Raw genomic sequence first — 26,755 nt, 5'->3', positions numbered from 1 at the left:
GGGAGTAACATTCAATTCTGCCTTAACTTACCTAGTTTTTCTTATCCTGCTTCCTTTTGATGTTGAATAGAAATATTTATTTCTACTATAAAAAGCATTAAATTATGCACCCAATGTAATCTCAAGAGAATTGGGAACCAAGAAGGGCTGTGGCTTCTTTGATATGAAGACTGGCTGAACAACAAATTTTCACAACTCTTCACCAAATGCCCAAGACATTCATAATTTCTACCCTTTTAAGTTCTAATCTATGCCTCATCATCAGCCTTCATGTCGTTGCAAGATAGTGGTGGTTGGAACCTTGAGATGTAAATTGCATACTAGATGGAGGGGGGAGAATGAGGTATACGAGCAAAGAAAAGAAAGAAGTGAAGGTTCAAATTGAGCACGAACAGTAGAGTCTTTCTGAGAGAGCTGCCCAACAGTATCAGAGACACAAATGCCCATCTTCCAGACTATACTTTGTCAAAACTCCACACACGGTGGTGACTACCCACTCTTGACCGATAGTCTCATTTCATTGGGAGAAGCAAGAGATGGGCGCCAGAGATGAAGAATAAAAGACCACACAAAGAAGAAACAGCACAGACTTGTTTCTGGCTCATCTGTGATTGCCAGAAAGCTCCCAGACACCATGGTGCATTTTATTGCAGAGGAGATGGCTGCTGTTGCTTGCCTGAGTGCCAAGGTGAACATGGAGGCAGTCTGAGGTGAAATCCTGGGAAGGTAGCCGCTGGAAGCCAGGGCAGGGGGCAAAAACAAAAGAAAGAAGTGTTGCTGAAAGAGGGATTGGTCAGGTTTCTTATATACTCACAGGTTTCTTACATACTGACTTCCCATCTGGTCTGTAATTGTGATAATCTCATAGGTTCCTGGTCATCTACTCGTTGACTCAGAGTTTCTTTGACAATTTTGGCAGCTTATCCTCTCACTCTGCAATAATGGGCAACCCCAGGATTAAGGCTCATGGCAAGAAGGAGCTAACCTCCTTTGGAAGTGGTGTTAAGCACATGGATGACCCCAAGGGCACCTTTGCTCAGCTCAGTGAGCTGCACTGTGGCAAGCTGCATGTGGATCCTGAGAACTTCAGACGGAGTTCTAGGTGAGCTTGTGCTTTGTTCTTTCACCCTAGGTTTCTGTACCATGGTTACTTTTGATAATAGAGGCAGTTACCTATTGTGAAGTAGGGGTTAGCTGTGGGATATATTTTGGTGATGGGATTGATTTTGAGAATTTTATTGTTGTAAATGCCATAGCTAAGATTATACAGAACATAAATCAAGGGTAGTGAAAGGCCACTTGCATTTGATATTTCTGAAAAACATCTTGTGAAGAGTGTCGGCTGAAACTGAGCTAAGTGGCCCGGGGAATGTTAAGTTTGGGGAGAGAGAAGAACATCTTGCCTTTGGTAACTAAAAATTTCTGCTAAAATTGATGCACACCTTGTGGCATAATTCTGGAATTTAGAACAAGACCAACCAGGACAAAGTAAGGACAAGTTTTTAAAGAGGATTTTTTCCCCTGAGCAATGATAACGTGCCCTTTTACACATCACGCAGGGTTCTTTTTCACATGAGCGTTCAGGAAAATTGTATGCATGTAATGACTGGGATATATACTATTCCACAAGGCCCTGGTCATATTATGGTCTTACGTTTGGAAAAGATAAACAGAAAACAATCCATAACAATGTTCTGGGGTCATGAGTTGGTAGGGCAAAGAAGAGAACAGAACACGATAGGAGAGACAGGGCTTGGTGTCATATTAAGGTTAATATCAAGCCCATAATGATATCCTTTTGCAGACATGTGGCCCTGAACATTGCTCAAACTTTGATCAGGAAGAAAATGTGCCTTATATCTCTTTGCTCAGGCCAGCTTGAGGCCCTTTGTTCACCATATTCTGTTTACTGTTTATCCCTACTCTCTCTCCAGCTCCTAGGCAACATGATATTGATTGTCTTGGCAATCCACTTCAGCAAGGAATTTATCCCACAAATGCAGGCTGCCTGGGAGAAGCTGACCACAGGTGTAGCTAATGCTCTGGCCCCCCGCAAGTACCACCGAGTTCTCTGCCCAACTATGCTGGTGCCTATTGGAGGGCCCTGTGTCCTAAAAGTCCCTCAAGATGGAGGGACAGTCCCCTGCCTCTGGACTTAACTTCTAAATGATAAAAATAAGATTAACTCTGTTCTTTAGGAAATGTTCTTGTCTTGTTACCTCTGCCTTCATCTTTTGTGTCTACTCAAAAGAAAGAAAGAACACCATGAGCACTGAGGGCTTTGGAGAAGGGGTGTATGAACAGGACAAAAAAGAGATTCTTGTGAGATTGAATAAGACAATGCAAAGCTTGTGAGTAGCTTCAACAGGGTCAGTGCAACCATGTCTTTGAAGAAATTCTGAGAATGGAGGGACTCATGACAGCTGTAAGAGCCTTGTTGATGGTGAGGTAGGATATGTTGACTCAAAGTACGGGTTCTATATAGATTTTTATCTGTATAAACTAAGGGTAGAGCTCAGTTTGAGGTTATAGTTAATTTTATTTAATGTAAGAAACAGTTTTTGATCAGCTATACTGGGGTGAAATGGGTTTCCCAGATTACAAGTCATGGACGCTTGCCTGGCCTTTCCCCAGTGTTGTCAATTGCACTAATGGGGAGCCATCTCTAAGATATATGAAACCACTTCCTTGATTTGAATCTGAGCATCACATGGTGACTCTATGACCAGAGATATATTACTAAATACCTTAAGCCCTCATTCCCATAGCCCGTTTGTCAAAGATCATTTTGTGAGAAGTAAATAAATTAATACATGTAAGATCTTTACTACACCACCTGGAACACAATAAGCTCTCTTCTCCCTCTCTAAATATAGATAATTTATTTTCCAAATAATTTCTGTCTTTTAATGGTAGTATTTATATTTTATATATACTGTACCTATATACATGTATACACGTACTCCTAATGATAGTGTTTTCATTTTATATTTAGTTATAAGTATAGCTATCATTATTGAAACCAATTTAGCTTTATTGGCAATAAAAGGACATTTTGTGAGGAAACGTCAAATTCAAAGCCTGAATTTCAGGAATCAGCATACCAGACCCAGATGGAAAAGAAGAGACCAGTCCTTTAAAAACAGAAGAATGGTATCACCAATTTGGAAAGCAGTTGGAGAGACCAGGTTATAAAGGGAAGGATGTTAGTGTTATATGCAATAGGAACAAGTCAAAATTATTGTACAGGAGAAAGAACATGAATAAAGAATTTTAGGAAAACTGACACGTTTTGGTGCATAACTGGTCTGAGAAGATAGAGTCTAGCCTTGGGTATGGGACCAGGAGCTTGCTGTGATTATAAAGAAGAGATTGGGTAAAGGACTAGACTTTGACAAGAGCAGTGGGACTAAGCTTTTAAAAAATCTTTAGAAAAGGACAGTTAGGGCAAAGATTCAGCAAGACTTGTAAACTGATTGATAGTTAGTGAGGAAGTCACAGATGGTAGCCAGGTTTTTTCTCTGCTGAGTAAGAAGAAGGAAATCTATTGACAGAGTAAAAAATGCCTAGACGTCCCAGCGTTGGAGCTGGAAATGAGGACAGCCACTTTTGTGGCAATCATTTCAAACTCCAGGGCATTTAAGAAGTCTCTGGAATACTCGAATTAACTCAAGAAATAGTTGATAAGTTTTAAGAAGACTTCATCTCACTTCTATGCCCATTCCACTGATCTTAAGAACTAAAATGTTTTCCTCAGAATCTTTCCCATATGTGTCCACCACAAAGAGTTCTAATATTACATTCTTGGATGGGAGCACATAGGACAATGACTGCTACAATTCAACAGTGTCTGGAGTTTCTTTAACATTTTCATGAGTCACTCAATGATTACTAACTCACTAGGCAGAATAAATAGGAGTTACTTGTGTACAATTAGCATCCATTCACTCACCCACTTAACATACATTAATAGAGCTCCTCCTGTAAGCAATTATGGTGTCCAACGTCTTCAAATCCCGTATTTGTCCTATTCCCTGCTTATTTTAGACATCAATCTATTTTCTAAATTAAAAGAAAGCAAGATGCCTTCTTTGCCTGTGTTATTTATTACTCTTTTCACACCTGAGCAATCTCTCACCTCCATATACCTTTCTTTTATGCTACCCTCATGGGTTAGCTGTAGACATCTTAGACACACACAGGCCTTCAGGCCTAGGGTATTTAATATTTGCATAGGATTTAATATTTATCAATAGTCTATAAAGCCACTTGAGAAAAAGTGTTTAGTAATGAACAAGATATTCTTGCAATATTCATCTAGACAAGAGTACAAATGGAGTATAAATGGTTTCATTATCATGATTAAAATTCTCTAATAGCTTCTCGCTTCTCACCTCTGAAATGATCTTAAAGAGACTAAGCAGGTGCTACTTCTTTAACATCATCTCTGGCCATTCTCTTCTTTACTATTTACATATCAACCTGATTAACATACTATTTATCTCTCTAACATACTAAGTATACATATGTATATGTACGTGTTGTGTGTGTGTGTGTGTAAATATGTGTGCTTTCCTGCCTTAGAGTATTACATTTGCTATTCCAACTTCCAGAAACTTTTTTCTTAATATCTTCCCATAGCAGACATCTTCATGTCATTATGGCTCCAGTTCAAATATTACCCCCTTAAAGAGATCATTGCTTACATAGTTGTGTCCCGCACACATCAAGATATTTATTTTCTTCATACCAAATAATAATACATGAAATTATTTTGCTGATTGATTTACTTATTATTTCTATGTATCTCTTACACTATAGAATATAGTCCCCTGTGAGAGGCTTCCTTTTCTGAATTGTTTATCTTAAATCACCAGTACATAGAACAATTGATGCTTTATAGTAACTCAATATATTTGTTGAAAGAATATTTGAAAACATCTTATTTGACTTTTGTGAGGAATCAACTTTATAGGTGAGAATTTAGACAATGTCAAAAGGAGGGACATGAGAAGAACGGAAGTGCGGAAGAACTTCTGACAAGGAGGGATAAGCCTCTGCAAAACGTTGCCTTGAAAGCAAAGAGAAAAGCAGTTGTTACATGGGTAACTTCTTAACCTGCATTTTTATTTGATCTGCAAGTATCTAGTCTCAGGGGCAAATTATCAAATCAGATTTCTGAAACTTCAGAACTCCTGATCAGATAACATCTGAGATCATGCATCACTCTTAGAGGAAAAAAAAGTATGAATCTGACTCTCTTACATTGGAAGTGTGTCCTGTCAAAAACTGTAGTGAATTAGAGATAAAGTTATCTATGGTGCAGTGATGGCCCAGCTGCGACAGTGTGTAGACAATTAGTAAAAGAATATAGAACCTCTGCCCCTTTAGAGTTGTTTTTCAAGCACCCAAGAGAAAGCAAAGGAAATGCCTCCTGATGTTAGTTCTTGGACTAAGACCAGCTGAAAAGCGGACCCAGCATTTATCAGACATACCTCTTTCAAGTCCACACTACCCACCAGGAGCTTTCTACCATTGTCTTCACTAAGATGGAAGTGCTACACCACGCCAAAACCCTGGGGCACCAGGCAGAACACACACTGGCGCAGTGGGAAATACTCATAGCCTGTGGTAGACACAAATGCAGAGGTAAACAACTTTTTCCAGACAAGCAGACATGGTTTGCTTTACAAAGGCACATAGATAATGAGACAACTGTCCAGTCTCCTATATTTTATTGCCTAATACTACTCTATTCCTGTGCTTAAGCTGATTTTTTTTTATGGGATTCATTTCTCCCAGGTTATTGTGAACCAAAGGGATCATGGGCAAAATTTGACCCACAGAGAAGTCTATTCACAGATCAGTTTATCACTTCTCCATGGAAATCACTCCTAACTGAATGAGACCTATTTGGAATCTATCATAGTTTCTGTAGTGGTAACCAAGAAACCCTCAATCTCTGGATTTTCCAGATTCCTACCCTTGGATCAGCTTAAATCTAAAAGCACATCTGGAGATAGTGACAAGAATTGTAAGGAAGGTTGGCAAAAAGTACTAGTTTCCCATGGTGTGGTGGAGAGGGAGAGTAGCTAAAAAACAGAGAGAATAGGGAAATTTTGCATAATTGAGTTGAACAGGGAAATGGTATAAAAACACATATTCATCAAGGGGTCTCCAAGACACTATCACAGACGCAAATTACCATAGTAACAGTTCTCTGTCTAAATACCACAACAGTATTCAGAGTCCAGCCTTGATCAATAGCCTCACAAAATCAGGCAAAGCAAGGGGTCAGTGACTCAGTGATAACGAAAAAAAGACCACACACTCCAGCAGCAGGAAATACCTATTTTTGACACATCTGGGATTACCAGCAAGCTCCCAGAGCAGACACCATAGTTCACATTAAAGCTGAAGAGAAGGATATAATCACAAGCCTGTGGGGTCAAGAGAATATGGGAGAGGTTGGAGACTAGGCCCTGAACAGATACGTTCTTGGGGCCAGGACAGAGGAAGAAGGGAAGGAAGATGACCCCGGCAGTAGTCCAGGTCAGTTCTCAGGTCCTGTGATGAGCTCTAACTTCATATCTGCTATAATCCCATCACATGGTCTCTATTCTAGGATACACCGGTTCTTTGACAACTTTAGTAACATTCCTTTGCCTCTGCTATCATGAGAAACTCCCAGTGAAGTTTCATGGCAAGAAGATGTTGACTTTCTTAGGAAAAGCTGTAAGGAACCTGGATGATCTCAACGGCACCTTTGTCCAACTGAGTGAGCTGCACTTTGAAATGCTGCAAGTAGATCTTGAGAACTTCGGGGTGAAACCAGAAGACACTCATCCCCTCTTACTTTTAGCATTAGGACAACTTAGACAACTGAGCACTGATCTGACTATAACCAAGGACAGCTGTGGGAGGTGAAGTATTTGAAAACACTTGAGTTGGGAGGAAAGCAACTCTAGAGCACTGAACTAAGATCAAGTGGTAATGTATTAGGGCCTAAGGAGTGCTTCTAGAAGTCTAGAGAAACTTGTTTGCACTCTACTGGCTTTCAGAAGAGACTTATACAGAAGTGAGGAAAAATGTCTTGTGGTAATTGTCATTGTATGGAAGAAAGTTTGCCTTTACTTTTTATTTTTCACTTTTTCCTTCCTGGAGGCATAGAAAAAATGGTGAAGGAGATATATCTATGCAGGCATATGTTGGCTCTGTATAAAGAAGGGACCTAGAGTTCAAAATATATTGCTAAGGCTATTTATATATTGGCTGGGAATTTCTACAAACTTGCTTCTAGTGACCTATTTCAAACTTACCTCCTAAAAATCCAGAAGTGGGGAAAAGTGTCTCTGAGGAAGAGAAACAGCTAGACTATGTGGCCTGGAAGGGATATGGAAAGAAAGCTATGAGGTTTTGTTTTTCGGGACATAAAATATGGTGTTGGTGGTAGGAAGAAAATAGAAAGAGTGAAATCATGACTAAGCATTACTCCAGCAAGGGGAACAAATTAGCAGTGTTTAGTGACTAGACAAGACTCCAGACTTTGAGGAAAGTTGACCTCAGCTTGATTCTAAATAGGAGTTGGGTGGCCAGACACCTGGAGGCCAGTCTGGAGCTCTCTGCTCATTGTACAAATCTATTATCTGTTTCCAGCTCTACAGCTTCTGAAAAATATATTAATGATTGTCTTGACAAATCATTTTGAGATGAAATTCACTCACCAGGTTAGACTGCCTGGCAGAAGATGGTGACTGGATTGGCTAATATCCTGGCCCACAAGTATCACTGAAGCCCTTGCTCACAGTGTAGAGTCACCAGGAACAGATTTATTTTTCAATTAATAATAATATCAATAGTAATAATAATAATAATGTTCTGTTAAGAATTCTTCTATAATTGTCTTCAGTTCTACTTTTCTCATGTGCTATTAAGTACGTGAGAACCCCAGGGATTTTATGTTGGACTGCGTGCGTGTGAGCTTCTAATTCAATTTTTGTATGAAGTGCAGATTTTGACAAGAAAATAAAACAACAGTGCAATAAAAGGAATATACAACTGGGGCATTCACTTTAGTTGAACATATACTTGGGAGTTCTTCAAGTTAAATTCAAAGACATGGGAGAGTTCTGGTGGGAGACAGAAGGTGTCATGGGACATGAACTCCTCGGAAACAGAAAATTATGTGGGCCTGAGTGAAGGCTTCAGTGAAGGCAAAGGATTTGGATGGAGGTAGAGTACCAATATAGGGATTCTACAGAGGGAAATCAACCCATATCTTAAGAAGTAAGGTCCAGGTAGGGATTGTAATTCCATTCTACTTATAAGAATACATCTTCTAAAAGCAGCTGGTTTGTCACAAGCCCTTGTGAGGATAGATTAAGAACAGGAGTGTTTGGAGGGCAGAGCAAGGGATAGCTCCTTTCAAAGTCAACTCTGAAGAACTGATTCCGGACTTTACTAAAGAGCTTTATGGTTTAAACAATGAGAGCTGCCTAGGAATGTTTAAATAATTGCACACAGTCGAGAGAGACAATGCCTAAGTGTGCAGATTAGCTACGGCATTTCAAGGAAGAGAGATCATTGTAAACTGAACCAGAAGAGGCTCAGAAGCCAGCCCAGAGCAACGGAGTAGCACTGTGAGATCAAAAGGAGAAGGAAAGAAATTGCATTGAGTAGCTGGGGAGGAGAGATCGTAAGAGTTTCTGTATGACTGGAAGTTCATACTGGTTTATAGGCAAGAGTGTAATGTGATGGAAAGGAAAGTAAGGAAGATTAGCCTGGCTGTGGTGCTGAGCAGATTAGCGATCATGCTAATGTGAGGTGTACAAATCCCTGCTGGTTTCTCATGCCTTAGAATAAAACACTCACTCTACTCTCATGTACCCAAATAAGAACTGGGCCCATCTCTCCAACTCTGCTTCCTCCTATTCTCTTAACATATTTTCTCCAACCTTGTAATGCCTTTCTCTAAACGAAATTCCAAGTTTATTTTTTGTCTCTTTTTCCTTTCTCTGCAGAGTCAGAGTTTTGCACTTGTCTTTCCTACTTCTAGGAACTTGTTTCTACAAACTACTTATGCCTGGCTCCATCTTGTTATTAAGGTCCCACTTCAAATGTAACTTTCTTCAGGATATCTCTCTTTATATTATTTTTCTGTAGTCACTTGCTACCATATCATCAGATGCATTTTCTTCCTGTCATATGACACCATCTGAAATTCTTATTCATTAATTTTTTAATTATTGGTGTTGGTCTCCTTTTTCCACCAGAATGTGAGCATCATGAGACTAGATAGGCTGTTTTGTTCATCCAAGATGCCCAGCGTTTAAAACAATGCATGGCATGAGTGGCCTCAATAAATATATCTTTTCAATATGTGATGAATTAATGGAAAACTGTTAGATATCTGTTATGATGATCTAGCATTGATGTGATAATCATCCAGATGCCAGTGGGAGGAGTGTGCATGGAAATAAATTGGAAGTGTGGAACAGCCATGAGCAAGAAAGAATCAAAAAGTCTTGGGAAATGATTGTCTACAGAGGGTGAGAGAAAAGCCGGCATTAGAGGTAGCTGCCAGAATCACTGTCTGGTTTGCTGGAAAGATGGGGGGCTATTCGCCAACATTCAGAGTTGCAAACGTCCCTGAGTCAGAGAGATTGCAGTGTGCTCACACCCTGTTGAATGTGTGCATTAGGGCCATTAGAGAGCATGAGCCCTGAGCCATCCCCTCAGGCCAGCACCACAACTGAGTGTAACTGGGATTCCTAGCTGTGCTCAAAGTTTCCTCTCCTTTCTTTTATTTCGTTGACCTCTTCTCTTGAAGCAAATCCTTTTGGGACTGATTCAAACTCTTGTCTTTATATTTCTGTACCAAAGTGCTCACATCAACCAAGTTTGGGACTGAGAGTTCGCAGATAGTTGAGTCTGTCATGGTAAACTAGCTTCCGGCAGCTTCACAATTCTTATCTGAGTTTTACATTTAAGTCTTTTCCAAGCTGAATACATAAAATTCTCTCGTTATATCAAATGGACAGAAAGGATTTCTTTTCTAATAACAGAAATTCAGCTCTATAATATTGGATTGAACTCTTTAAATTTTAGAGTTCCTCTGTAAATATACATGGGGATTATTTGTTAAACTCTATATATACCTTTGTTTTGAAAATGGATATCTGGGAGAAAGAAACAAAACAGCTTCCTGGAGCTCAAAATGCAGGAACAATACACTCTGAGAGAAAAATATAAAAGAAACCATTCCCTCTCCCATTGGAAGTGTGTGCTGTCTAGTCCTGTACATGCTTGTTTGAAATGCATGAGACTAAAGTGACTCAGGTCACAGCAGCAATAGTGTGTGGAATACTGTCAGTGAAGATTGCCTGATTAGACCTGAGGAAAAATTGAACACAGCAAGGAGTGTGCTTCCAGCATACTCTTCATTGAACCCAAGAACGGCTATTTTCCCCAATACTTAATTGTGTATTCTTTGACACAAATGAGTAGATACTTGGTATTGGCCAGAGACTCTTGTCCATATAGTCAGAGTGAAAATAATTTGATTAGACATGTGCATGTATTATCAACAGAACCCAACAATAATGAAGCAATGCTCAATTCTTCTCTAAATTACTCATTTCTTACCTATATTGTTTCCAAACTGATGCTAGATTGAGGTCTTTTTTTCCATTTACAAGAACTATAAAATCATGAGCCCAATCTGAACTTTAGAAAAATTGGTAGCAAAGAAGAGCTGTGGCTTCTTCTATACCCAGGTGAACAACAAAATGATGTCGTGTAAGCACCTGACACAATGCCCAATAGATTTATAATTCTTACCTCTTCTAATTCTAGTTATGTCTCATGGTCAACGTACAGGTCACTTCACGGGTAGCTGTGGTGGGGAGGTTGAGAGATGAATTGCATAATAGATGGTAAGGGAGAGGACAGCAGAATCCCCCTGATAAAGATATCCATTCCTATCAGAGACACAAATGTCCATCTTGCTGACCCTCCCTTGTCAAGACCCCACCCCTGCTGGTGACAACCCAACCTTGACCAATAGTCTTATTTCATTTGGAGAAGAGAGGACTTTCCGGCCAGAGAAGAGGAATAAAAGAGCACAGAAAGAAGAGGCAGCACAGACTTGTTTCTGGCTCATCTGTGATCACCAGAAAGCTCCCAGACACCATGGTGCATTTTACTGCAGAGGAGAAGACTGCTATTGCTAGCTTGTGGGCCAAAGTGGATGTGGAGGCAGCCGGAGGCGAGATCCTGGGAAGGTAGGCACTGAAGGCCTGGGCAGGGGGAAAAAAGTGTTCCTGAAAGAGGGATTGGTCAGGTTTCTTACATATGCTGACTTCCTGTCTGGTCTGTTACTATGATTATCTCATAGGCTCCTAATTGTCTTCCCTTGGACCCAGAGGTTCTTTGACAATTTTGGCAACTTATCCTCTGATTCTGCAATAATGGGCAACCCCAGGGTCAAGGCTCATGGCAGGAAAGTGCTGATCTCCTTTGGAAATGCTATTAAGTACATGGATGACCTCAAGGGCACCTTTGCTCAGCTGAGTGAGCTGCACTGTGACAAGCTTCATGTGGATCCTGAGAACTTCAGGGTAAGTTCTGGGCCAGCTTGTGCTTTGTTCTTTCATTATAGATACTTTTGCTTTGGATATCTTTGGAGACATAGACACTTAAGTCTTGTCCTATACAGGTATTTTGGGGAGGTAACATTTTAGAGAAGGGCTTGATTTGGCTATTTAGGTTGTTCCAAAGATCACGGTAGGTAAGCCCATGTAGAGTCATTACTATGACCAGTGCAGACCACTGGCTTTCAGATATTTCTAAAAAGATACATGTTGTGAAGAGCATTAGCTGAAATTGAGCTAAATATTTTTGGCTTCGAGAATACAAATTGAGCCAGGGAGAAGGACACCTTGCCTTTGGAAATTGAAATTTTCCATAAGAATTAATGAATATATTTCTGCACAGTTCCTGAGTTTAGAACCAGAATTAAGCAGGGCAAAGTAAGAGCAATTTTTTCAATAGATGCCTGTGGCTCCCCCAAACCCCGCCCCTTAGCAGTGATTAAATGTTCTTGTGTACACGGCACAGGATTCTTTGTCATACGACTGTCCAAACAATTTGAATGTATGTAACATCTGGGTACTTAGACTACATATATTAAGGTTCCTTGTAGTACTATAATCCTACTTTTAAAAAAGAAAAAGGGTCTCCAAAGGAGAGAAGAAATACATAGCAATGTTCTGGGGTCATGAGTTGACAGGATAAATGAGAGAAGGGGAGAACACAATGGGAGGCACAGGGCTGAGAGTCATATAGAAGCCAATGACAAGGCATAATGGAGCTCTTTTGTGGGAGCATGACCCTGAAGTTGTTCAAACTCTTATTAGGAAGGAAATAAGTGTCATATCTTTTTGCTGCAAGGTCAGTTTGAGGCCTTCTTTTCACCATGTGCTGTTTTCTTTTTTATCCCTACTCTTTCCGCAGCTCCTAGGCAACATGATACCGATTGTCTTGGCGATCCACTTCAGCAATGAATTTACCCCACAGATGCAGGCTGCCTGGGAGAAGCTGACCATGGGTGTGGCTAATGCTCTGGCCCACAAGTATCACTGAGTTGCCTGTCCAACTTTCTTGGTGCCTACTGGAGGGCCCAGTGTTCCAAGAGTCCATCCCCTGAAGGCTGGGGGACAGTGCCTTGCCTCCAGACTTAACTTCTATATGATACAAATAAAGTAAAAAATTTGTTCTATAAGAACTAGCCTTGTCTTCTCTGTCTTTTCCTTTATATTGATTGAGCTAAAAGAAAGCACTCAGATTGGAATAGGAGTATCAGGGATTGGGAGTTTGGGGTGAGTAGAGAAGAGACTCTTGCAAGATTCTGTAATATAAGAGTGGCTTCCATAAAGTAGTTACTCCTTAGAAGAGAGAGTAGATCTTCAGGTGGACAATGTCTCTAGAAAAAGGGAGGGAATGGAGGTACTCTTGAGACATACAAGAAGACTATTGATACTGAATAGGGGCATGGTAGGAGTCAGAGTATGGGACCTGGATAAGCTGTTATTTCTATAAACTCAGAATAGAGCTCTTTTTTGGGTTATAGTTCACTTCTATTTAATATAAGAAACATATTTTTATCAGCTATAATGCAATAAAGATGACCCAGAGACCCAGTCCAAGGTCATGCTCTAAACTTTTCTCTCACGTCTTCAATGGTATTAATGGAAGCGCCCTCCCTAAGGCAAAGAAACTGACTGCCTTGGTTTGAATCTGTACTTCACCGGCTAGCTCTGCGGCATGGAGCATATTTCTAATTACATTAAGACTTTGGAGATAAAGTGCCGTTTATGTGGGAAAATGACAAATTCAGGAATCAGTATGCCAAGTGAAAGCAACAAAAGAGAAATTTGCCCTTTAAGAGCAGTGGGGTGGTATAAAACTAGAGAATCTTCTAAAGAGACCAGAAAAAGCAGGAAAACAAGATATTGTTACAACAAAAAGAACCAGTGAATTTCTTGAGAGACATAATGAACATAATGAACAGGGAATTTTAGGGAAATTGTGGCTATAGAACTGACAAGACAGGGTCTAACTTGGATATAGCCATGGAGGTTTGCCACGATTGTAGTGAAGTGATGGGCAAAGAACTGAACTTGTCAGGAGCAATGAAACTAAGAATAAATTAAGCAAGGAACCATTGAGACAAAGATACTTTAGGACTTGTAACATAGTGAAGCAGAGAGTAGAGAAGTCACAGATGATAGCCAGCTTCCTTATCTGGTGAGTAAAAAGTTGGAAATCTATCAACAGAACAGAACAGGCCTACAGGTCTCTTGTTTGAAGCAGGCAAGGAGCACAGCCACTTTTGTGGTAATCACTTCAAATTCTTGTACCTAAGTCCCTGGGATAGAAGCTAAAGGCCAGGGCTTTGGGATTAACAGATAAAGATCAAATTACAGCCCTATCCCTTTGAAAAGTTTAGTTAATGTTTTTCACAATTAATTTTCTCCCTTGTAAAATGGGATAATGATTCCTATCTCACAAATGTTTCAAGGTTTCAAGGAGATATTTGTAAAGTGTGTTGTCTGTCATTCTTGAAAAGGTCGAGGTCGTGGTTTATGCAATGCACTAGGATCTGTTCCTCTGTGCTCTGATACACTGTGTATTCTTTACCTGATTCTATTCTTTCTGAGTTCCTGATCCATGTATCTAAATTTTTGCTTAATATCCCATTTTGGATTGCCCAAGAGTGCATCGAATACAACATGTCCAACACTAAACTCCTGTTCTTTTCCTAACTTGGCCCTCTTCCTGTGTTCCCCATCTCAGTGACTACACATCACCCAGTGCTCAAGCCAGAAAAGAGATATGGTGTTTTTAGTGCTGCCCTACTCCAATGTCATTCTATTTGTCTCTCATATGTCTGCTATAAAGTTCATTTATACACTGAAGTCCGAATAATTTTTGAAAAATACAAATTAAATCATGCCACTTCCTTCCTTGAATTTTTTGATAGTTTTTCTTGGCTCTCAGGTTAAAGAAAAATAAGCTTCCTACATATAACACTCTCCTTGTGACCTGAATCTAAGTCACACTGTCCATCTTTCTATATATGAATCATGTAGCTTGAATTATTGTCTCTGGTTGCTTTTAATCAACATTACATTGTACAATTCATCTGTATTGCTGTATGTAAAGCAGTAATCTATTCTTTTCCTTACTTTGTTGTATTTAATTCTTTTACTTTACCATAATTTACCTATTCCACTAAATGAGGAACTGTTAAGTTGCTACAAGTTCGTGATTCGTATGCATATTGATGTTTCAAGCATTCCTCTATACGTCTTTGCACACACACAAGTATGCCTTTCTTTATATCCAGAAGTATAACTGCTAGCTCATAGGTTTTTCATATAATCTGCTTTAGTAGATACCAACAAATATTTGCCAAAGCAATTATGCTATTTTATACTCTCACCAGCAGAGTATGAGAGTTTTGTTGAACTATATCCTTGTCAAATTTTGGAGTTGTCAATCTCTCCTCTCCTCTTCTTTATATTCTTTTCCCTCTTCCTTCCCTTCCATTCCATTCTCTCCCCTTCTGTCAATCCCTTCCTCCCTCTCTCTCTCCCTCCTTTCCTTCCTTTCTTCCTTCTAGCTATGCTTGTGGGTATACATGTGTATGTCATTTTAGCACTATTTTGTATTGAGAAAAGAGTGAAATTCCTTTTGAATCTTCTTTCCAGGATGTAACTTCACTTTTTTCCAGAGGACATAGCTGTGGAAATTTCTGCTCTTGCATTTTCCCAGAAACCCTGTCAGACAATCTGGCTGAGGAATGTAAATCTTCCTTGTAATTCCACCTCATTCGTTATTTAGTCATGTCATAGTTTTAAACAATTATGTTATAGGTATCAGATATTTTTCTATATCTCTCGTTGAATTATTCCCATTATAATCCATGTTCCCCAAAACTATTTTAGTAGCTGATAAAGAGACAATACTAATTATTTTTCATTCTTTTAGTGAACAGTTATTTCAATGAAGGAAGGGAGAAAAGGAATTTTATGACCAGAAATATTTACCCAAAGAAGAAGTTAAAACTATGTGAAAATATTTATCTATTCCAACCATTTATAAATACCTCTAGAGGCAAAGAGAAGCTCCATATAAAATCAACTTGATAAAATTTCTGCTTTCTAGGTCTAGTTTTCTTAACTATAAAGTGAAAGAATTGGATACGTTAAACTCTAAGGTACATTCCGCTATATCAGACTAAAACATCTATGCATAAATGAGAGTAGGAGCATATTTATAGAAGGAACTGCTAAAGGAAATGAGATCAAGAGACAAGTAGAGTGAAAGCAGAGTTTCTGAGTCAAGACACATGAGATCTAGAACAGCCAATCTCAGGACCAGCTGAAGGCAACTAAGGAAAGAGGATGTATCTTATATTCTCACAAATCAATGAATTTCTGTTATTTCCTTGGATAATATACTCCCCAGAGAAGGGAGGACAGAAGCCAGGGGTGGGCATAAAAGGAACAACAGCGCCAGCGACTGCCTACATTTGCTTCTGATGCAACCATGTTCTCCAGCAACCACAAAACCAGACACCATGGTGCAACTGAGTGGTGAGGAGAAGACAGCCGTCCTGGCCCTGTGGGGCAAGGTGAACGAGGAAGAAATTGGTGGTGAAGCCCTGGGCAGGGTGGTATCCAGGTTATAAGCAACTTATGGAGAGCAGTAGAAGCTGGGAATGTAGAGATAAAGCAGTCCCCTGGGTTTCTTACAGGCACTGACTCCCTCTGTCTCTTATGCTGTTCTCACCTCTTAGGCTGCTGATTGTCTATCCATGGACTCAGAGGTTCTTTGACTCCTTTGGGCATCTGACCACTTCTGCTGCTGTTACTGGCAACCCCAGGGGGAAGGCCCATGGTAAGAAGGTGCTACACTCCTTTGGTGAGGGCGTGCATCATCTTGACAACCTCGAGGACACCTTTGCTCAGCTGAGTGAGTTGCACTGTGACAAGCTGCACTTGGATCCTGAGAACTTCATCGTGAATCTAGGAGATGTTCTCCATTTTTCTACTCACTTTCTAGTCTTTTGCTGGTTATTTTACCTACATTTTCTTACTCCACATTCCTTTTTACTTTTGTGTATGTCACCATTTGATGCTTTTCAAAATTTATGCAGTTTTATATATTTTTTTCAATATTCCATATCATTTCCCTTCTCACAACCTTCCTTGTTTTTATCAAGCTCTTTCTTTAATGTCTTTTCTTTTACCTCTCTCTCTTTTTTACCCCTAACTTCCTTTTCCTTACTCAGTACCGAATGTATGCATACCAGCTCTCATCTGCTACTTCTATGCTTGGAAAAACTCTTCTGTGTCTCCATATGGGGATTGGAAAGGCTCCTCAAAGAAGAAAGCCACAAGATGTTGTTCTAGGGTTATAGGTCGCTTCAAAATTGAAGGATAATTGGAAAATTATAGAGTCAAGATTCAATGGAAAGGAAAGTGGATGAAATACCAAAAGTAGGGAAATGGGGCAGCAGTTGTTGCTAAAAGACAGCCCATCCTCACACTAATTAATCCATTAATTAACATATATAATATATAAATATGTTATGTGTATATCTAATTATCCATCGATCTATCATCTAGCTATCTATATGTAATACATACATATATGTTTACTCCTTTATGCTCGTGGGGACAGCCTGAGGATCAGTTTGGGCTAGAGCATGGGCAGAAGAAAATGATCATTGGTTCAGTTTCTCAGAAACCAAGCTTGATTTCTCTGTTAATCATGTGTATATGTCTATCTACCTCTCCCCCACAGCTCCTGGGGAACATGCTGGATGTTGTGCTGGCTCACCACTTTGGCAAGGAATTCATCCCTGAGTTGCAGGCTTCCTATCAGAAGGCACTGTCTGGTGGGGCCCATGCCCTGGCTCACAAGTACCATTGAGATCCTGATCTGCTTCCTGGTGACCACAGGAAGACCCTATTTCCCTAGCCTAATTTCTGGATTTAGGGAAATAATGCCCTCCCTCAAGGGTATGGCTTCTGCCTAATAAAGAACTTTCATCTCAAATTCCTGATTCATTTAATTAATTAATTAATTATTCTTTTTTTTCTCTGGGGGTATGGGAAAGTCCCTGAGGATCTACAGATAGGAAGTTTTTGTGTCTTATACCGAGATGTCAAGGGAAATGAGAAAAGGAAGGGGATGACACACAGTCACAATACTTCTACCACCAAAACATAGGAATTGTTAAGAAGGTTGGAAATATAGTATTACAGGGGCTCTATGGGAGACCACAAAACTAGGACGTAGTTTTTGAGTGAATTCTCTGATCCATTTCCAACAACTACTCAAAAAATGATGTTCTTAATTAGAGATATTATGATTGCTCAAGACACTGTTGTGTTTCCTTTTTCTTGCTTCCTGGCCTGCATATTGTAGCCAGGAATACTACACTCCATCAAGTGTTCCTGCTTTAAGAAATAACCTCCCTTTCTCACTTGCCCCAAAACATCTCCCAAATTAATTGCTGACCCTCTCCCATTTCAGGCACAGTTCAGTGCTCCCATATCACTTGTGACCTCTTTTGACTTTGGCCTCAAAGAACTTTCCAATATTGCCAATATTGCCCAATGAAATCTTTCCAAACTCTCCTCCTCTACCCATTTTTCACATTTCTTTATCTGTCACACTCATGCTGTATAAACATTTTTGCCTATTTTATACTATCCTACATGACTACTGAGCATTGTAAAGTTTTCCCATAGGCAGTAAATAAATATTTATTAAATGAAATAGTCAGTGAATGAATGAGTGATTCTTCCTTGTCTTAGAAGTCCTGGGACTAGAGAACAATCTGAACAATAGTCGATTGCATAAAGTTCCTTTGGTGTTAATGCTACAATATACAACAAAGAATCATGTAGGAAAGTAAAGCACTGATCAATCATTTGCTTTCGGATGGTAGGTAGTAAAACATCTTTGAGAATTATTTTTGTCATAAGAAAAATTAGAAGGCTTTCTAGAACCTTCTAATTTGTATGCATTTCTTTAAATCTGTATCATGTTCCTGTTGATTAATTTTAGACTTACTTGACTACCTGAAGCAGAACCTGCTACTTTGTTCTGTATATATGCACTTCCATAATAACTCTGCCTGTTCTACCAGGGTGTAGACAACACATTAGAGTTTACTGTTTCACCACTAGGTTTTGAATTGCCTTAGGGCAGATGCTTTTTTATATTCATTTTTTTTTCTCCGTAGGTCATTGTACCAAGTAAGAACTGAGAAGTCTTTATATGTGAACAAGATCTTTAAGAACCATAGTCTCACAACTTAGAAGCAAAGTCACCTTAGAGAAATTTTAGGAAGATTACATTTACACTCCTGACTACAGAAAAGTCCTCCTAAGAATCAGATAATAGGAGAAGAAGAGACTTTCAGAAAATTTGAAAGAGGGTAAGAGAGATTGTGGGTTTCATAAACTGGAAAGGGGGAAATAAACTAAGCTTCTTCCTTCTAAATAGTTACGAGAAGAATAAAAATATATAAAGACTCAATGTACTCTCTTTTGTTCCTTCACCTCTAGAGCTGGCCAGTGATTCTAGAGAAGAAATTGGCCCTAAAAATCCCAATACTGGAGAACTCAAGAGAACGTCACCTGGATGGGACGTGCATCAAGCCCAAACAATTACTGCATACCAGGCACTGCTGTCGCCACATTGGGAGTGAGGAGGTCATGGGGTGGAAAGAGACTTGGCAGCTTGTTGTTATATTCTCATTCTTTGTTAGAGTAGAGCTTCTGTAAAAGTCTAGGAATGGAATTAATGCTTTAAGACTTGATTTTAATTTTACTTGATAATTTATCCAATGGTTATTTCAACTTCTTCCCTATCATGTTGCTTTATAGACTACGTTCAGTACGTTTGAATGAAGATGGTGTATGTGTGTGAAAGAGAGAAAGATGGGAAGGGAAAGGAGGCAGGGAGAGAGAGAGGGGAGGAGAGGAAAGGGGAAGGGAAGGAGAGAAATAAAATGAACAAAAGAATTGTGGGTAAGCTTCCATAATCATTTTAAAATAATTTAATTTAATTTAATATCAAGGGAATTTAGCATGATATTCTAGATTATCCATCTCTGGAGCCTCAGAGCAGTGCCCTGGAGATTTGGCTTTATGAATTAATGCCTTACACATTTGTAAAGGGTGTCTAAACTGAAGCCAAGATTCTGCCTGTAAAGATGTACGGTTTCAAATTTAACTTGGAAAAGACTGCTGCTTTACTCTCCATAAATCAGCACCATGGCCCACTTAGTGAGGTACACAAAAGCTAATTATGAGTGAAAATCTGAGCTGAATGGAGGAAATATTAATGTGGGAGTTGTTCTGTAAGAGTTAGAATATACTTGTCAAAGTTATGGCTATACTAACTTCATTGCTTTTTAGAAAGAAATATGACTTTTTTAAAAGTGAGTAAGTATCCTATTGTTAAACTGTTTTGTGTGTATGTACTTTTCTCTATAAGTTTTACTCTTTCTGGAGCATTTTTATTTTATTTAATTTTATTAATTCAATTTAATGATATTTTAATTTTGAAAGGATGTTAAACTGAAGGAACCAAGAGATTGTGCATCTGGGAGAGAAGAGTAAAAAATAACTGAGCTCGGGGCCGGCTCCGTGGCCTAGTGGTTAAGTTCGCACGCTCTGCTGTGGTGGCCCAGGATTCGGATCCTGGGCGCGGACGTGGCACGGCTCGTCAGGTCACATTGAGATGGCGTCCCACATCCCACAACTAGAAGGACCTGAAACTAAGATATACAACTATGTATGGGGGCGGGGTTGGGGAGATAAAGCAGGAAAAAAAAAAAATTTCCTAAAAAAAATAATAACTGCGCTCAACACAGGAAGATATAAATTAAATTGTTGAAATGATCTACTTAAGGAATTTAGCATTGAACACTACAGCATGTTCAAGGGTGTCCTATTTGAGTGTAATTTTTGAAACAAATGACAAAACCACACCCCTCTGGATGAATGTCATGACTCTCTTGAAGGAAATTAATGCTCACCCTCTTAATTATACTCAGACTAGGCCCATCCTGGTATAGAACATTAGAAATTAGGTAAAGTAAACAGACTGGAACAAAGGAAAAAAGAAAACTTCTGTCTCTCTCTTGCAGACTTGTAGGGTGTTGTGTGTTTGTATGTGTGTGTGTGTGTGTTGAATGTTCAGAGGGGCTCGAATCATAGCAGAACAGACATCCTGGTACCTTTCACAGGGTGGAAGTAACCTCACAATGATGAAGATCGCAGTGGGTCTAAGAAGCTTTCCAGAACCTTTGAATGCTGACCTGCGTTTGAGCCTGAGGCTCTGAACATGACCACATTTATCATTATTCATTCTTCCTTATTTTAGCTGGTATGTCTGAGCTTTTCATGTCTTATTACAGTTTACAGCTTTGTCCTTGCGGGGTCATGGGAAATAGAAGGAAAAGTCTGTTTCATTCTTCAGTCATGCTAAGGAGCAACAGTAAGAGAGAACAGCAGCTCCTGTCCCGAAGCCGGGATGAGGGTAGTTGCAGCAGTTGCCAATACAAAATACTGGTGCCTGGGTCATTCATGGCAAAAGAGGTTTAACAAGACTCAACAGAGGACTTCAGGGGAACAACTTCTGATCACAAGAAATGGCAGAGCAAGTCTTTAAGTAGATGCTAATTTCTGTCAATCAAAATGGCATATGTAGCCCTGACAATTTGACTCTTTGCAGGAAATTATAAATGTATTCTATACCATTTAGTAAGGTCTGGGAATTTGCCATGACACAGAGTTCCTGCAAAAGACATGTCCAAACTTCCCCAGTGGACCTGCTTTTATATACATATGCCTGCCCTCTGATATCAGGGGTGTGAAATGGGGTCTTGAAAACAGTCGGAATGTAAAATAATGATAAGGCTAATAGAGGTTTAAACTTAATAAAATGAAACTCAGACTCTAAAGGTCAAGCTAAATCTTTTTTTTTTTTTTTAACATTTAAAACATTTGAAAGGCCTCTTTTCCTAGAAGCCAACTTGAAAAATCTTTTCCCAGAGATAGACCAATAGTAAGACCCTCTTTGCTTCAGGATTTTAAAGAAGAATGAATATAAATGGAAAATATTTAAATTCTGTCTATTTTACCCCTGTAATCTTTTAGGGGCATATAATTCTGATATAATCTCCAGGCGGCAGAAAAGAACCAAGCCTTTCCTATATGTCTGAGAATAATCAGACTAAGTTTTTTCACAAGTACTTCATGTGGCTTGTTACAAGTAAACAGGGTGAGGAATTTTTATTTATCCAGCAATGATGGAGAAAGTGTTTTGGAGAATGAAGCAGTGGAAGTGGGAATTTTATGAATTTCTTTAGAAACAGAGAAGTCCTTTTCTTCTGGTTCACCTAAAAAGGTTTTTGTGGTTAACGTTTCAGACTGCTACTGCTGACAGGATGAGAGACTTCTGTTAAGTATTTGTTGCCGGTGATGGCAAGAGAGAGAGGAAGATGGTTCTAGACATCAGGGGGCTTGAGTCAGGAGAAGACTCTAGGGGAGGAGAAACACGGTAAGTAGAAAATGCATGGTCATTTACCTAGTGAAACGTAGTGGGAACTCAGGAAGGGGGATGATGCAGGAGGTGGAGATGACAGAAAGTTGGGAAAATAACTATTAGCACCCTCAGGGAAATCTGAGGTCCTATGCTGAGCTCTGAAATGCTTGCTGCTTTTGCTCTTTTCATTGCATATTTCAGTGGCAAGGAGCAGAACTCTACACCTGAAGTTAACAGAATTGATTACACAGGGGGATAAAGAGGAATGTTGGAAAAACCGTAGAGATAGAAGCGTAAATTTTAATACAGGAGGGTTTAAACAAATAAACAAAAATACCAAAAATATAGAGAGAAAATGAGATTATGAGTGATGAATTTGAGTCAAAGAAATGATTATACAAACAGCATTCTTAGTAGCCTGGGAGGAAAAAGAAATAATCTGGGACAAGACTGGAATATTTTTCCACTTTCCTATCTCTCCTTTTTAGTCACAGAGAAGCTTCTCTGTTCTCCCAGACACTTTCCCAGATCAGTCCAGGAAGAAGTAAGTTTCACATCCCTGGTTACTCTTTGAAAACATTGCTTTCTTTAGGATTACTAACAATTTGGGTTGTAACTACTTTTCACCTATATGTATTTCTTACTTCATTGAGAGATCACTCTGTTTTCCCCAAAACCTAATACAGTAATTATTTCACAGACAAGTCTTGATAGATATTTATTCTATTTTTCAGTCATCACTTATTTGGTCATATGACTAAATTAAGGAAAAAAATGTATGAATATTTGTTTTCTTACCAGGAGGATTTAATCCAAACCAAGAGAAGGAAGATATACTTAGAAGAGGGGAGGAGGTCTCATTCATGATGTCTTTGTAACTATTTTGCGTATTCTGAAGACTCAGGAGGAGATCCATCCACAGACTCCTAAGTTACTTACCACAGCAGGTAAATCTTTTCCATTTGCTGGACCTCAGATTCTTCATCTGTGTAATACGAAAATTGAGGATGCAATCCCTCAAAGCTTACCAGGCTGTGATTCTAAAACTACGTGCAAGTAAATTTGCTGAGGAGGACAATTATAATAGCATTTCTACGGCTGGGATGGGATCTGGAGACACCTAGAGAGAGAGCTGAGGTTCCGAAGTCAGACTTATAAGACACTGCTAGAAATGCCTAGGACAGGTATGGCTGTCATCTCTCAGGCCTCACCCTGGAGAACCACACCCTGGCTTTGGCCAATCTGCTCACAGGAGAAGGGAGGGCATAAACCAGGGTTGGGCATAAAAAGAAGAGCAGGGCCAGCTACTGCTTACACTTGCTTCTGACACAACTGTGTTCTCTAGCAACCACACAACCAGACACCATGGTGCAACTGAGTGGTGAGGAGAAGGCAGCTGTCTTGGCCCTGTGGGACAAGGTGAACGAGGAAGAAGTTGGTGGTGAAGCCCTGGGCAGGTTAGTATCCAGGATACAAGCAGCTTAAGGAGAGTCGTAGAAGCTGGGTATATGAATATACAACCGTCTCCTGGGTTTCTGACAGGTACTGACTGCCTCTGTCTCTTGTGCTGTTTAAAACCTCTTAGGCTGCTGGTTGTCTACCCATGGACTCAGAGGTTCTTTGACTCCTTTGGGGATCTGTCCAATCCTGCTGCTGTGATGGGCAACCCCAAGGTGAAGGCCCATGGCAAGAAAGTGCTACACTCCTTTGGTGAGGGCGTGCATCATCTTGACAACCTCAAGGGCACCTTTGCTCAGCTGAGTGAGCTGCACTGTGACAAGCTGCACGTGGATCCTGAGAACTTCAGGGTGAGTCTCTGTGACCCTCAATTTCTCCTTTGCCTTCCTCTTTTTGGTCAAGCTCATGTAATGAGGAGAGGACATGAAAGTCAGGCTGCAGTTCAGAATGCAAAGAGATATTGTGGTTGCATCACTGTGGACTCCGGAGGAACATTTAAGTTCTTTTATTCTCTTTGCTCAAAACCCTTGTTTCTGCTGGTTCGTTCTTGTTTTCCTCTTTTTGGTCTCTGCAATATCTTCTCATTGTATTTTTAATTAAATTTTTTGAGTGTTTAATTAAAAACAACTTTCTTCTTTGAATCTACTTTTAAAAAAAAAAAAATTCATCTAATACTTTCTTTCCCTTGTCTCTAACTCTTTCTTTCAAAGCAAAAAGGATAACATGTATTATTGCTTCCTTTCATGGTTCTAAAGAATAACATAACAAGTTCTGGGTTAAGGCAGAAAGGAAGAGACATTTTTAAGTATAAATTCAGGTTGTTATTAGTGGATTCACATAAATAGTAACATCCAAGTTTCAGCTATTTTTCTGCTTATATTCTAGGGCACAGCTTTGGATAAGATTGGAATATTCTGAGCCCAAGCTGCTTCCCTCTGCTAACCATGCCCCCTCTTTTTTCTCTTCCCCACAGCTCCTGGGCAACGTGCTGGTTGTTGTGCTGGCTCGCCACTTTGGCAAGGATTTCACCCCAGAGTTGCAGGCTTCCTATCAAAAGGTGGTGGCTGGTGTGGCCAATGCACTGGCCCACAAATACCACTGAGCTCCCTTTCATGCTTTCCGAGAAAGGCCTCTTTGTGCCCAAAGTCCAACAATTAAACATGGGGATGTTATGAAAGCCTTTGAGATCCTGGCTTCTGCCTAATAAACAACATGTATTTTCATTGCACTGGTGTATTCAATTATTTCTGCGTCTCTCACTCAGATGGGCACATGGGAGGGTAAAGCATTTAAGTCATAAAGAAATGAGTAGCTACATCAGACCAACTATATATTTCGGACTCGATAAAAAAAGAGGTTGTAAATAGTTAACATATGTAGGAAACAGACACTGGTGCCTATTTTTATTTTCCCTCCAAAAAGGATTCAAATTCAGGCTTGATTTGGGGGATAGATTTTTGCTATGCTTTTATTTATTTTAAATAGCTTGCCCTATAAATATCTTCTCTCTCTTCGGTTGTCCTCATAGCCCTAAGCCGACTAAGTTCTTCTGCCTAAAGGCACCCCTGCTTCTCCAAGATTTCCTTTACATGTTTTACTGTCCCCATTGCCATCCTGCCATCACTGGTACCCTAGTTCCCTGTTACCTTATAGAGGTCTGCTTGAAAGAGGAAAAGCAAGGGGAGGTAGTCTTGCTGCCTCTTCCTTGAGCCTTTCACAGTCCGCACCGGAAGGAAGGGGCTGCTAATATTGTGATAAGTATAGGACTGAGGGGAATGTAGAAAAGGGTTTTCTGTGGCTTGATATTCACTGCTGTTTTATAATTGTTTCATGGGCTTATAACAAATGAGAGCCCATTCTCCTCAGGAGGCTTTAGCATTCACATTCAGAAAGTGATTGGAAATCTGCTCTCTTCCTTATCCTGCCTCTGCTGGATTCTCTGCCTTTGTAGTCACTAGCATAGTGTTACCATGAGCAACACATCCTAATTTCATTTTCTCATTCAACAGCCACTTGAGTGGATTCTAGATTCTGAAAATACGATATGAATTTCAAGCGGTCCTTGTCTCCTCCTGCACCCCAATTCTGAATCTAGTTAGGAAGATCTGAAAGTAATGTATCTAACAAGTCACTATAAGGCTCTATGAGTCCAGAGGGTGAAGCCTTCCATATGAAACGAATGATAAAGATAAGCATATACTTGTCAGAAAGAGAAGGAAAAAGAAAAATGCAAAACAGAAAGGGACAATAGCATCTGCCAAACTGCTGATGAATAATGTGTTTGGTATTCTGAGAATTCCAAGTAGATAGGAAAGGCAATTGAAGCAAAACTACCTGCAAGGGAATCAGATAGAATAGGATTGGAAAGGATAGAATAGAATAGAACAGAACAGAACAGAATAGAACAGAATAGAATAGAATAGAATAGAATATGAACATTTTTGAACACTGTGGAGGACATATTTAAAATTAAAAATCCATAAACAGGGAAATACAATCTAGCCATTACGCATGAGATGCTTGTTCTAAGGATTTACAAGTGAGATGGGATAATATAGCACGTTAGAACATACGCTTTGAAATCAGGCCCTGGATTGAAAACAAACTTACCACTTATTAGCTCCGACCTTGTGAAAATCACTTATGTTTCCTCCACCTTGTTTTTCTTGCCTGTAAAGTACCCAAAGATATACAGCTTTCTTGCGGTGTGACTGTAAAGACTAAAAGAGTTAAAGAGTACAAAAAAGTTTATTGCAACATATGGTACTTCACAATGCCTGACGCATGCTCAGCAAGTGTAATCTAAATAGTGTTTTTGTTATAATTCTTATGAATAATAAAGGTAGAAGTGGTGTCATTAATATTGATAATGATGCCTGAAAGAGTTGTCTAATTAAAGAAAAAACTTTAGTCAGAAATACGATCTTTGGCCACTACCATCCATGTACCCTAACCTCTTATATACAGGAATCTGTGTTATTTGTGGATTATTGGAAAACCTCAGCTGAGTGTATCAGTTAGAATCCAGTTAAAAGACTAAAGTCACACAGAAATTTGTAAAGATAAACTTATCTTTATACACATAAATTAACTGTAACCAGAGATGGAAGAAATGGAAGATTAGTCCATAAGGAGTAAAGAGGACTGAAAATACATGAGT

At 39.5% G+C, this 26,755-nt stretch overlaps 3 protein-coding genes and 1 pseudogene across 3 annotated transcripts; all 4 read left to right on the top strand.

The window, feature by feature from the left end:
* Nucleotides 1–634: 634 nt before the first annotated feature.
* On the top strand, nucleotides 635–2,159 carry LOC106830159 (hemoglobin subunit epsilon-like; annotated as a pseudogene).
* Nucleotides 2,160–11,148: 8,989 nt separating this feature from the next.
* LOC106830373 (hemoglobin subunit epsilon-2) lies at nucleotides 11,149–12,784 on the top strand. The gene is made up of 3 exons (XM_014839955.3): nucleotides 11,149–11,282; nucleotides 11,396–11,618; nucleotides 12,514–12,784. The coding sequence occupies exons 1-3, from the start codon at nucleotides 11,191–11,193 to the stop codon at nucleotides 12,640–12,642; spliced, it is 444 nt and encodes a 147-aa protein (XP_014695441.3). The 5' UTR covers nucleotides 11,149–11,190; the 3' UTR covers nucleotides 12,643–12,784.
* A 3,360-nt stretch (nucleotides 12,785–16,144) lies between these two features.
* On the top strand, nucleotides 16,145–17,502 carry LOC106830157 (hemoglobin subunit beta-like). Its single transcript, XM_070491548.1, has 3 exons — nucleotides 16,145–16,248; nucleotides 16,364–16,586; nucleotides 17,374–17,502. Exons 1-3 carry the CDS (start codon nucleotides 16,145–16,147, stop codon nucleotides 17,500–17,502), a joined length of 456 nt encoding a protein of 151 aa, XP_070347649.1.
* Nucleotides 17,503–23,314: 5,812 nt separating this feature from the next.
* On the top strand, nucleotides 23,315–24,823 carry LOC106830211 (hemoglobin subunit beta). Its single transcript, XM_014839626.3, has 3 exons — nucleotides 23,315–23,594; nucleotides 23,723–23,945; nucleotides 24,569–24,823. The coding sequence occupies exons 1-3, from the start codon at nucleotides 23,503–23,505 to the stop codon at nucleotides 24,695–24,697; spliced, it is 444 nt and encodes a 147-aa protein (XP_014695112.1). The 5' UTR covers nucleotides 23,315–23,502; the 3' UTR covers nucleotides 24,698–24,823.
* The last annotated feature ends 1,932 nt before the right edge of the window (nucleotides 24,824–26,755 follow it).

The sequence above is a fragment of the Equus asinus genome, chromosome 20 (assembly GCF_041296235.1).
Source record: "Equus asinus isolate D_3611 breed Donkey chromosome 20, EquAss-T2T_v2, whole genome shotgun sequence".
NCBI classification, from domain to species: domain Eukaryota; kingdom Metazoa; phylum Chordata; class Mammalia; order Perissodactyla; family Equidae; genus Equus; species Equus asinus.
This window is presented reverse-complemented; position numbering and strand designations above follow the sequence as displayed.